General features: G+C 39.9%; 3 protein-coding genes across 4 annotated transcripts in view; 1 reads left to right on the top strand and 2 right to left on the bottom strand.

Moving 5' to 3' along the window:
• The first annotated feature begins 22 nt into the window (after positions 1-22).
• LOC138004593 (biogenesis of lysosome-related organelles complex 1 subunit 5-like) lies at positions 23-514 on the top strand. The gene has a single exon (XM_068851145.1). It carries the CDS (start codon positions 23-25, stop codon positions 512-514), a length of 492 nt encoding a protein of 163 aa, XP_068707246.1.
• Positions 515-3,313: 2,799 nt separating this feature from the next.
• LOC138003400 (F-box only protein 5-B-like) lies at positions 3,314-5,973 on the bottom strand. Its single transcript, XM_068849449.1, has 3 exons — positions 5,453-5,973; positions 5,096-5,210; positions 3,314-4,499 (listed from the first exon to the last, which is right to left on the bottom strand). Exons 1-3 carry the CDS (start codon positions 5,869-5,871, stop codon positions 4,065-4,067), a joined length of 969 nt encoding a protein of 322 aa, XP_068705550.1. The 5' UTR covers positions 5,872-5,973; the 3' UTR covers positions 3,314-4,064.
• Positions 5,974-10,518: 4,545 nt separating this feature from the next.
• Positions 10,519-12,721, bottom strand: part of LOC138003402 (polyadenylate-binding protein 1-like) — a 22,030-nt gene continuing 19,827 nt past the window's right edge. The window contains exon 7 of one of the 2 annotated variants that reach the window (XM_068849451.1): positions 10,519-10,746. In XM_068849451.1, coding sequence (XP_068705552.1) covers positions 10,642-10,746 — 105 coding nt within the window. In that variant the 3' untranslated portion in view covers positions 10,519-10,641. Of the gene's footprint in view, positions 10,747-11,078 lie in introns of those variants that run through there. The other variant, XM_068849450.1, reaches the window with a different exon arrangement.

The raw sequence follows: 12,721 nt of genomic DNA on the forward strand, positions 1-12,721 counted from the left end.
CAAAAAGATAATGCGTCCAAATATGGTCATATCCAAATTTGGAAAAGTAACTTTCAAGATGGCGGGTGAAAAGATTGTTCGTGATGTCGGTGGAGTTCACTCTCGACTATTTGATCATCGAGCTGTCCTACAGAGCGAATGTAAATTCGTAATTCGTGAATTTGAAAGCAAAAGGAACGACAGGGAAGCTTTGAGGCTCGCAGAAGCTCTAAAAATCGTGAATGAAATTCAAGATGAAATTCCAGAATGCAGAGAACTGGCTGAGCGATTGAATGAAATTCAAGATCGGTTAAAGGACGCTAGGCAACGGTGTCACGATATTTTAGAGAAAGAAGAGCAGGATTTGAACAGATCCAGACGAGAAAAGATCAAAGAACAATCAAAGAAACAGTGGGACGAGTTTTTGAAAGAGAAAGAAAAGGAAGAGGAAAAAATCGAGAAAGATTTCATGACAAAATCCTTGAAACTAAAGGAACAGTATGGCCTGATTGATCATATTAGCGATGCGGAATAAACGGAAACGAGATAAATAGTCAGATTAATTCCAATGACAAATGAAATACTACTAAAATATGGTGTAAGAGTGTGCTGTGGCCTCTACATCGGCTTTATATCACGGTGTAACAGCCAAGGTATGAGGCTATAAAATGTAAGGTGGGGGAGGGGCGGGCTGATTCTAGAATACCCATTCACTCGTTCGCATAATTATGAATCACGTGTGTTGATATATGCTTTGTTCGTCAAGTGCAGCCACCACAAAAGGACAAAAGTGAAAAGGTATTCTGAAATTGCTCCAGAGGGAGGTATTTTCAAAACAGACGGATGTTAGCATCAGTGAGGAATGAAACACAAATTTAGTTTTATTGAGCAAGTTGATATCAGAAAATTAATCACGGTAAGAAAGATTTGTGAGGTGACATTTTAAGTGTTAGTCCTTTGTCAATTCGCTCTGACTGACGGAGGGCTAAAGTTCGAAAGCTTACAAAATCTTTCTTTCGGTAGTTATTAATTTACCTTGATCCTCTCATTTGACAACCAATTTCCTATTTAAAAAGAATAAAACAATGAAAAAATTAAGAAATGAAGTGGAATGCGTGAAAAGGAACATATATTCCAGGGCTATACAGGTTACTCAAACCAAGATGACTGTGCATGTTGACAAGTCATCAACAAGCACCTTTCCACCAACAAAATCCAGTAAAATACCAGGGATGTCGCCAAGCGCCGGTTGCTGGTGAGAATGTAGGTTGTGTCGCCTTGTTGCCCCAAGTTACGTTGTTCCAACCTAACCCTAATCCTAACCGGTTACGGATCCACCCTAACCCTAGACTTAAGTTGGGGCGACAACCTGACACCGTCGGTGAAAATCACTACTTGTAAAAGGGGTGAGCGCCAGCTGAATTTTGGGCATTGATCGAAGTGACCGCGACAATTGCAAATTATTCTCTACAAAGATTACGGCAGCGGTGGTCTAATTGGAAGGTCGGGGGTTCAAATCTCACCCTGGTCAGAGTTTTTCTCTGTCCTTGTGTGGGCCCAATTCCAATACTAGGGTTGATCTCTGATGGAATAATTGGGTATAAAAACTTCACGGTACATGTAGTATTAGGCCTCACTCGAACTTGGAATCATTAATCTCGATATGCTACTGAAGGACAACAACTAACTTCTTATAATATGTAAATTTCTAGCAATGTTCTCAAAGTTTATCAGTTCTTTTTGGTTCTGTTGGTCGCAAGGTTTCTCAGTAGCAAGATGATCATCAACCATGTTCAAACTTTTGTCAGCTGATGACAAACCTCTAGGGATGGATATCTATGAAGTGCAGATTATATGAAAAGTCAGAAAGAATGTTAAGTCTATGAGTGCTATTTTGGCAGCAGAAAAACAAAAGCCTGCAAATTTCTAGCGCGGCAACACATGAATTTCCGGTTGTTGTTTCTCTCCCCCGAAAAATAGTGGGGGAGAGAAATAACACCTGGAAAAATGTCTGCGTCTGCATTATCAGTATAATCACTGCAGTGCGCCTACCAATAATTGCTCAGTTATTGACCTATCGAGCCAAATGGGAGCTGGTCACAGGAGGCGACATGGTTCAGTGGTTATGGCATTGAGGTTGCACGCGGTTGCGCCGGGTTCAAACCCCATTGTAACCTCTGGTTTGGATTTGTTTCCTGTTGCCCTGATTCAACTCTACCACGCCAACTGGTTGCCTCCTGCCAGTTGGGGTTCTTAATCATGTTTCTGTTTACTTTGATTATCATTGTTTCTTACAGGTTATTTAAAAGTGGGGTGCCTGCAAACTAGCTTGATAGCTAAGTGCACTTCTACTATAAACAAAGCGTTTACGTTTCCCTGTGAGTTTATGATAAACCTATAGAGGATATGAAGTATAGATTGTATGGAAGACATACCGGTATTTTAACAACAGAGAGAATTCTTAAAAGTGATCATTTCATTAATTTTTGTTGCTGATAAAGTTGCGCTCCAAACTCTAATGATCATTTCAAAGCTTAAAGTTAAAAATAGAAAGATGATGTTTGTGTAAAGATAAAATCACAACAGTTACATAGCTAAGTGATTCTGTACAGAAATTGCTATTATCCAGATATTGCAGTCACCTTGAAAATGATTGGCATGTACGGCTAAATTTTCCTCACATTCCCCAAACAAGCTTTAAGGCTTGACAGAGGATGAATAAGCAGACATCAAGGATTGGATCATTATTGTACTCAGTATGAGCACACAGAGAGATTTCAGGGATTTAAAGGACAAAATGTCAGCCTGAAGTTTGAAATTTTCTTCTGATCTAACAACATATTTTGAACAAAGAACAGAAAAAGGAGTCACATTGGTTTATGACAGGCAGCATCCAGCTGCCAGCTATATATGCCATTCTCAAACTCATTAATAATTCATAACCCAAAAAGGAAGTTTGGATATGTGGTCTTAATTAGCATAAAATTTTGCCAACTTTGATCCCAAATATCTCTTAAAATGCTGATTCGTTTGAGAAACAATATCAAACACTCGAAAGAGTGTTTCATCAGATATCCAACCACCTCGAAATCGGTTAAAAAACTCGGCCTTCGGCCTCATTTTTCAACTCACTTCTTGGTGTTTGGCTATCTGATGAACCACTCCTTCTCGTGTTTGATATATTACATCTAAATCTATCCAACTTTTGGACTCGGCAGTTTACACACTTCATTTCCCCTCCATCTAATAGGGTAATCAGAAGGCTAATTTAGTGCTATAGTCTGAACACAAACGAAGATTGAGTCACAAAAATGCAACAAACACAGGCAGATATCAAACCTAGTCTGATTTTATTTCAAATGGAGTAACTAAATCCCTGAGTGAAAGAGTTTTTGGGGCTTTCATAAACATTCTGACTTTAACAACAGCTAGGTTCACTCAAATACTATGTCCCCATTAACCATTTAACTCCCGTAAGGGCCACATGAGACTTATAAATTTTACTGTCTAACACCAGACGATTTTACTTGTCAATGGGGAACCCCACAGGAGTGAAAGGGTTAACAACAGCTAGGTTCACTTAAAAACTATGTCCCCATTTAATGACATTCATGTCAAAATTTTCAATAATGGATCATAGTTTTTCCTGCCATCAAGTGCATTGTTGGCAACAGGTTTTGGACTGTGGAAAACAAAGACTACATTTAGAGGCTTACCAATACTGATAGAGAATGTGCACTTGGTCACAATCTCTTGCAGCAATTGATGACAGTGAAAAACAAACCATTCGATGAAGTATGAATTTGAGATTCCCAATGAATCTGCAATAATTATATTGTCTTCACTTTGGAACGATGGTGGAAATACACGTATGCATAATATATATACACAATTAGATTAATTTAAAATAAAGGCATAAAACATACACAGCAAATTAAAAAATCACCTAACTAAAAATATGCATTATAGAGTAACCGTTATATACATTTGAAAAAAATTTATATTAATTTAATTTAAAATTCTACCTAATGTTCATTAGATAACTTAAGATATAAGTTATTGCTATTAAATTTATTTATTTAGCATTAGAGTCTTCTCAGTCTGTCCTTCACTTTTTTGCTCCCCACAATGTCCCTTCCAGAAGTTCTGGATCTTAGTCTTTGATCAGGCCGTGACATAGTTGTTGACAGTCCATCACATTGCTTTGCATTTCCATGCCGTTCAGTATCTCGAAGACATGCAGAACAAAACCTCAAGCCACATTTTTGGCACTGAAAATGTCCCTCGTTTGAAAATGACGCACTTGAAGGCGACGTGCATTTCGGGCAGGGCCTTAGTTCATTTCGAATTTGTCTTGTTGGGGGGTGACTGCAAATCTGCGAATGTGGAGTCTCAGTCACCTCCTTTTGTAAATCCTGTTTCTGTTCATGCAACGTATTCAGGTTTATACTTTGAAATGGTAATCTTGCTACATCTGTATAGAAAGTGGATTTTTGATAAAGTGGAGTTCCCTTGTTTTCCTGGAGGAAAAATTAAAGCCCTTAAATGAATGATCAATAATTATTAATTTTCAATGATATCGACTATTGTCTTTCCTGAACTCAAAGAACATTGCTTGTACAGCAAAGCATCACTCAGAACATCCATGCAATTTTTCAGCCAATCCCAAAAAGGCAAGGATCTCATGAATATATGTACCAACCATAACTCTAAAAAACTGACCATTCTAAATCAGTGTCTAGAACTAAATATTGCCATAGCAATAAGATAAACGACAGTTTAAACCTAATCACTGAAATGGGCACTTAGACTTAATCTGTAAAATGAGAGTTAAACCTAGGGGACTCGCGGTGGGTATATCCATGACATCTTTCCCCCCAAAAAGCAATAATTATGCAAAACTAGTTATGGGCTATATGTATAAAATTTATCCTCAAACTCGAATTTTCAAGGGTTTTTCTTTGTTTTTTTGGATGTCTTTCTGTAAAAGGAAAATAATATTCTTTACTCCATTTAAAATGTAAAAAGCTGAAAAGTCAAGTGTTATAATTTGTCTATTTGTTTTCCACATAAGTGGAATGATGTTAATTAAAAATATTCCAAGTTATAATTTTACCTTTCCCTTTTGAATACAATGTTCTTCGCACTGTTCGACGAATCCTCTCCATCTGTCCCGAACATGACAATTTAGTTGAATAAACTTTCTCCACCTCGAACTCACAGAGGCAAATCTAAATAAGATAAATATTTGAAAGCGTGTAAATATGTTATAAAAGAGTCCTGTTTCTTTCAAGAAAGGACACATATGCTCAAATGCGTCCAAAACAACTAGGTTTGTTTAAAATATGGCAAACTAATTTGAATTTACTAAGCTCATTATCTTGATATTCATTCTTATTGTCTTAACAGTTTACTGAAAACTGAAAAATGCAAATCATCAACTTGATCAAGAGAAAAAATATTAAAGACAAACCTGCATAGATCTTGAGGTTCTAGGAAACGACAGATCTTTTCGCAAATAGCGGAGCAGCCTAGAAGTAAAAGCTCTGATATGAAGTCCACACTTTGCTCTCCGATGCGTCTACCAATAATCCGATCGTCTGGAAGCAAAGGTGAACGCTGAAAGATTTGTTTCTTTGATTCTTCCCGATCGCCATCATCAAAATCTAAATTAAGCTTTGGCAATTCTTGAAGGGAATCCAAGTGAGTTCGATAGTTGAAAACCTTTTCTTGCGACAACGGTGGAGATAAGAAACAGGATGCAGAGGATTCATCGTAACACGGAGCCGAGCGCCCAAATTGATGATCTCCGGGCGATTCTGGTGTCATAAAACAACTTGGCAAGTCTGTTGGATTGTACTTTTTCTTGTCGCATCCCTCTGTTTGCTCCATTGATGCTATTTCAACGTGGATTTTCTCTGATCTTCTTCTAAATTATTTTGTTTATCAGAAACTGACGAGAGACTCCGCCAAAAAATATTTGATTCAACCGCCAGAAGCCTCCGTAGCTATCAGCCAATCACAATTCCAGCTCAACTGTAAACCAATCACAAGTGAGCATCTTCGCTCCCGGCAAAAATTGCATTGGGCAAGAGAAACCGCTGTTAGGTGATGACTGCACACTTCACCGAAACTCGAGCAGTTGCGGGACAAATGATGTCGGTAGTAGGTATTTTCGTTGATTAGCGGCCGCAATATTGGTGGACCACATGGCGTCTCCATACAAAACCATATAAAGTTGCGTAGAACGCTTCGATAAATAACTCGGAAGCGATGTACCGCACAGACCTTGTTTCCCACAGCTTTCCAAGTTCTTGGCTTTTTTGATCGAAAGATTTAAATTTCTTTTTTTTCGCGTGGCAGTGAAGACTCAGTGAAACATAATAAACAGAAAACTTCTGTGTAAAAACATCATCCTGCGCATCTCAGTTTCCTCCATTGGCGCATAACCACAATTCCTTGCGTTTCGATGAAAAATGTGTTCAATTCTCTCGATTAGAGAGCTGCCTCGTTCGTTCGCTTCAGTCTCACTCACTGCGGCAGCAATTATCGTTAATTTAGAAGACTAAAAGCTTGATATGGATTATATGGATTACATGAAATGGTCATACAGAAAGACAACCCAACAACCCAAATGTATGGACGTAGGAATCGAACCTGGGAATGTTCATTATTAACCTGTCACCTAACCACTTGACCACCACACCGCTAGCTGCTAAGGGACAACATTTCAAACAATATTTCATAATGAACGAAATGATATATGAAATGAATCATATAGTGAATTGCGAATATGAAATCAAGTAAAGCTATGATACTCCCAGTCATGGACGCAATTTTAGCAATTGCATAGAGAACCCTGAAAAATCTAGGAGCGTCGCACCGGTATGGCGAGGTCACAGGTTCAAACCCCGTTGAAGTCCTGATTTTTTCAGGAAACTCTACGCAATTGCTAAAATTGCGTCCATAACTACGAGGATCATAGTTTTACCTGACTTTTTCATAATGCTGTAACGAACAATAATGCGGCAACAAACAATATCATCAACACTGCAAAAGGTCGGTCTCCAAACTTCACGACAAAACTAAACATTTTAAAATCAAACCTTAGGCTTCAATAATATTATTAATCTAACTTAGGCCTAATAATTCTTCAGCAGCGATATTATATGGGAGACTTAAAAAAAAATTTCAAGAACGCTGTGTCTTGATCTTCAGTGGTGAAGCGGAGAGAAGCGGTTCCTATAGAGTATATAGAAGCTCCCAGTTCAAATCCAATCCACGCATATGATTTCTTATTTCCTTATTTTCTCTGCTACCACACGTCCAGAGACACAGTGTCCTAAATTAACGCTAATCGTTAATTTTGAGAAGAGATCATGTTGTAAATTGAGTGGGTTATTGGCCGCCATGTGTTGGAAGGAACCGCTGTTTGTTTGGTGTTCCTGTTGATTAGAATCAGGAGCGAGCTGTTGCCCGTAGCTAAATACCGAACCGCGGCAGTCTCTTTCAAGCAGTCCGTCGAGCAAGAAAATTAAGCACACCTTCATGTAGCTTCGAGTTGTTTGCTTTCGTTTCAATTTCACCATTCAGGTGGGATTTTCGCCTGAAGACTCGGTTTGAAACAGAGGGGAAGAGGAGATTTTCTTGCCGAATCCACATTTCTTAGCTAATTTTTAACAGATGACAACGGAAATAAAAAGCCATCCCAGGGCCGTAGCCAGAAAAAAACTATAACTGAGGCAATGTCCATAGTTAAATTCTCTTCGTAGGTATTTTATGATGAGTACATTTTAAAAGCAATACTGGAATCACGCTTTATTGAAATCACGCAAAAATGACTGAGGCAAGTGCCTCGGTTTGCCTCATACAGCCCTGCATCCAAGCAAGAAGTTGGCGAATATACACACTTTTCGTAAGCAGAAACGTGAATGTGTTTAAATCATGCGCCAGAAGCTTCCCACTTCATAGTAGAGATACGTCTAACGGGACACGAAAGTTAAGGCCCACCTTCAACCGACAGGCTTTCCGACCGATTGTTTTTGTTATGGAAATTCGCATTGCTTATCGTTGCGATCTGATTGGTTGAATTTACGTTTTGACGGGATTACCGTATTTGAAAATTGTTCCACGGCACGCAATGCCTATCGGTTGAAGGTGGGACTTTAATAAGGAGCTTCAATAACCAAGGATGACGTCGACAAGAACGGAAAAATTTAACAGAAGTAATTAGCAAAAAAAATAGAATTATTTTCCACACTCTGTACATATGTTCTCCATTTTGGTCCTTTTCTATTTCGCGCGATGGCGTGAAACGACAATAGGGCCGTTTATACGAGAGAAAATAAGCCGCGGCTTACTCTGGCCGCGGCGTACATAATACGCAAAAGGAACTATTTATACGAGTATAAACTCCCAGGCCAGGATAAGCCGCGGCTTGAGAAGGCCGTGAACGTAGATTTTGTACCATTTATACGGGGTGTTCGCGTCTTATGTAAGGCGCAGCTTATTTTCTCTCGTATAAACGGAAGAAATTTCAAACTGTCCAGCAGTTACAGTAATCAAGTAAAGCTATGACCTTCGCAGCTATGGTTACAATTGCGTAGAGAAGCCTGAAAAATTCAGGACTTCAACGGGGTTTGAACCCGTGACCTCGCGATTCCGGTGCGACGCTCTAACCAACTGAGCTATGAAGCCACTGACATTGGGAGCTGGTCATTTGTGGGTTCTAATGGTCCCGTGAGGAATGAATCAATGATGAAATGGCATATGAAATAAATCATATATGAACTGCGGATATGAAATCAAGTAAAGCTATGATCTTCGCAGTTATGAACGCAATTTTTACCATTGCGTAGAGAAGCCTGAAAAATTCAGACTCATTTCATATACATTTAGAACCCACAAATGACCAGCTCCCAACGTCAGTGGCTTCATAGCTCAGTTGGTTAGAGCGTCGCACCGGAATCGCGAGGCCATGGGTTCAAACCCCGTTGAAGTCCTGAATTTTTCAGGCTTCTCTACGCAATTGTAAAAATTGCGTTCATAACTGCGAAGATCATAGCTTTACTGATTTCATATCCGCAGTTCATATATGATTCATTTCATATACCATTTCATCATTAGTTACAATAATGTTAAATTATATTTTCTGATAACATTCTTGAAGCTTTCGTCGTCATTTTAGTAACAACTCCTTTTTTTTTAAATTCCGGCTAGATTTTTTTGACAAGTAATTTTAGGTTGTCACGTTTTTTACCGGGGTAGCCTGCTTCGATTGATCGCCCTCCCCAACCCCAAAATCTGATCACAATTAATCGACAAAATCAAATTTATTGCATCTTAGTCAAACTCAAATTAAATCGTCAAATCCATGTTCAAAAAATCAAAATATATATACAAAAGTGTTTGCCAACTCTTGCCTGCTAAAAATGAACAAAAAGCTTATATCATGAAGGTTAACTTCAACTCTTTATCCCTGCGCTCCTCTCCGAGGAGGGGGGAGGGGGGCGGGGGTTTGAGGGGGCGCGTGATGTATTGAAAAACCGTCCTGTGAATCGTGATTCAAGTGCATTCTGTGAAACGCGAACTGCTAAAACCCTTGATCGTGAGTCGTGAATTGAAGAAACTAAATCGTTAATTTGTACTGAAACAACCATAACTGGCCTCTGGTGGCTTGATTTAACTTTCCTGTAACACGTCAGTGCGCTTAGCTGACCATTAACTGGCTTCCTTTGGAAGCCCGTTCCCAAGACTTTTATGGCCTTTTATTGACATGCAGAGATCAACCGAACACACGGCTCAGGTCAAAGGTGGTTAAAGATCAGTGGACCTTTTGCAGCTGGCGATCACATGGTACAAAAACCGCCAAACTGGAGAGCAAATTGCGTACTGGGACATATAAAACAAAGAAAATTTAAATTAAGTTGCTTTGTTTCAGATTCCCCAGTGCGCTATTTGCTCTCCAGTATGGCGGTTTTTGTACCATGTGATCGCCAGCTGCAAAGGGCCAATTGCCACAGCTAATGATGAATCCGGCAAAATTCTTGCTTTTGTGGAAGCGGTAATTTTTTACCGCGCTGAGCCAGAATCAGGAAATACAAAAAGTAAATTTGTCGGCTCAAAAGAACGAGTAAGAATAGACCATTTTACAGTCGAGGCTAAGTTACCTGGCCTAAGAATGGAAGCGAGTCTGCCGGTGCCCTGTTTTGATACAAACCTTTTTTGCATTTCTAATGATAATGTATGCTAATTATAATTACAACAACACAATTTACATGATAAAAGCAGCGAGGTCTGTATCGATACCATGTCACCGGCAGCCTCGCAGCCATACATAGGCTACGTCACTGAGCAAACAACTGTAAAGTGGCCCATTAGCTTAAAGAGTTCTCATAAAAGTTTAAACGCCTTGACAAACTACGTGACTGCTTCTGAGGTATTAAAGATAAATGCGTCAAACGTGGTCTTGGATATGTTAAACTTACAACCACAATAAGTGGCACGGTTATCTTTTTCTAGCATCTTGCCAAATTATTAAGAGCATTTTCTGTTCATCTCAAACACCAAACAGCTACCCGCTTACCAATTTGCTGAAGGGGTGAAGGAAGTTGGTGACCTTAAAAATTCCTTGAAGGAACAGTCAGTACAGTCCAAGCATCACTAAATTCCCAGAAAGTCACCAATGGCCCAGAAGGGACAGTGTAAAATCAGACACTCAAGTCCGTGCAGATGATTTAAAGTCAGCTTGGTAGGTTTCATTCCACCCTTCAAGAGATTAACAAAGACATCCACGTTTTTTATCTCCATTCTTGCCTTACAACTTAAGTAGAAAATCTGCACGCTGTTGGTCATTTTAAGGATGAATTAACTTAAGTTCTTAACTTTGCGCGCAATCTAGGAAACTCGGTGTACGAAAGTATCAAAAGGATCAGCAACTGGGCAGCCTATTATTTCACAAATCCCACCTCCCATTATTCGGTTCCAGAAACTACAATTTCATTAAAGAAAATTTCAACACCTCCCCATCTTGGTAAAACGATGCGCTTGGATTCAAATCAACAGCAAATCATAGTAGCAGTAGTAGTAGAGTTTATTTAACCACATAACGCCCAGGAGCATTCCGCATACTCGTTTACAATGCCCACGTGCAGGGAATCGGCAGTCCAGCATGGCAAATGTGTTCGTCAGCGTACTGTCAGGCAAGAGACCACTAAAGTTTAAAACCGGCAGTTTTTACCTCCAAGTGAAAAAAACAAAAAAGTAAGGAGACACACCACAGCACCAACCCGGTGTGGCCAACACATCATGCATGCGCACAACCATTTCACCCGGTCAATCAGCACCCATGGATAGCTGGTTTCTTTCCCCTTCCTTTTATTTACATATATACAATGGGCTGTGTAGAGAAAGCTCTACCGCTATTACTTCACAAGTTTACGATTTGCAATAGAGCGTAAAACATTGACCTTATATGGTATGTACAGATGACGCTATTAAGTTGAAAACAAATTTCATAAGTCAAGACAACAGTACAACGACTATACTATAAACATGAATGGTAAGAGAGAAATATAGTATAAATAAAAATTAAACCTTTAGTCTCCCACGGGGGGCGCGGTAAAATGCCAAATGAGGACCGAGAGGGTCTTATTGTCGACTCTGCACAATAGTTGTTTGTGTCCGCAGGTCTAAACGAAATCTGATGTAGACGTCAGGTTGAAGGCCGCATAAAGGCGTTGGCGAACGCCGTGTTTGATTCTATTTACAACATTTTGTGCGCTGGACGCCCGGCCTTCGAAGGTATAAAGGTTCCTCGCCGCCCAGAGTTCGTTCAGCGTGAGGTTAAACAAAAAACTAGATAAGGCTTTAGAATGGGTGTGTTGGGAGCCACTAGGGAGGCCGTGTTCAAAGATTACTAAAGGTGGTGAAAACCCGAGAGGAGAGGAATAAAGTTGATTGACCAGGGAGAAAACCCATGCCCAAACTGTAGGCGCAAGCGTACATTCACAGAAGATGTGAGAACAGGATAATAGATTTCGCCGCAAACAGGGCAGCGCTCGCTCACGCCCATCCGTTGCCAGCGGTGTAAATAATCCCTGATTTTCACTATTCCATGAGCGATACGCCAGTCAATATCGGCTTCCCAGTTCGTACTCAGACCCTCAGCGGCTGTGCTGGGAAGCCATTTGCGCGAAGGGAGCGCGAGTTTCGAGTAGAGGGTTTTGACTTTGTAGTCAGGCAGTAGGGTGAGTTCGATATGTAATCGATCGACTGCTGCAAGGAGGTTTTGGAAATACCGAGGCGGAGAATCCCCACGATATTTTGGGCAGAGATTAGATCAGAGAAAAGACTAACTTTTCACCCGGCTACTTAAGGCAAACAACACTGCTACCTGTGGCCGCGAAAGTATTAGGCAAAGTGATTATCACAAGAATTAGGGACACTGTTGACACCAGGCTTAGACAAGAGCAGGCAGAGTTTAGGAGAGGAAGGGGAACAATCGAACAGAAGTTCATTTTGAGAAACATACTTGAGCAAGTAATCGAGTGGAATGCCAACCTGTATGTTTGTTTTGTGGATTTCGAGAAGGATTTTGATATCATTGACAGAGGTATTTTATGGGGAATAATGGGAGAGTATGATATTCCATCAAAATTGATTACAATGGTAAAGGCAATGTATGAACAGAGCAAATGTGCTGTTGTAGACGGTTCTGGTAGTTACGACTGGTTTGATGTAA

Source organism: Montipora foliosa, chromosome 5 (assembly GCF_036669935.1).
Source record: "Montipora foliosa isolate CH-2021 chromosome 5, ASM3666993v2, whole genome shotgun sequence".
Lineage (NCBI taxonomy): Eukaryota > Metazoa > Cnidaria > Anthozoa > Scleractinia > Acroporidae > Montipora > Montipora foliosa.

What these genes read in the sequence shown, in the direction of transcription:
- LOC138003400 (XM_068849449.1), bottom strand. Translation starts at nt 5,871, where the DNA reads ATGGAGCAAACAGAGGGATGCGACAAGAAAAAGTACAATCCAACAGAC. An exon ending in GAACCTCAAGATCTATGCAG is followed by an intron (nt 5,211 to 5,452) that starts GTTTGTCTTTAA and finishes TATCTTATTTAG; the next exon opens with ATTTGCCTCTGTGAGTTCGA. An exon ending in ATTGTATTCAAAAGGGAAAG is followed by an intron (nt 4,500 to 5,095) that starts GTAAAATTATAA and finishes TTTTTCCTCCAG; the next exon opens with GAAAACAAGGGAACTCCACT.
- LOC138004593 (XM_068851145.1), top strand. Translation starts at nt 23, where the DNA reads ATGGTCATATCCAAATTTGGAAAAGTAACTTTCAAGATGGCGGGTGAA.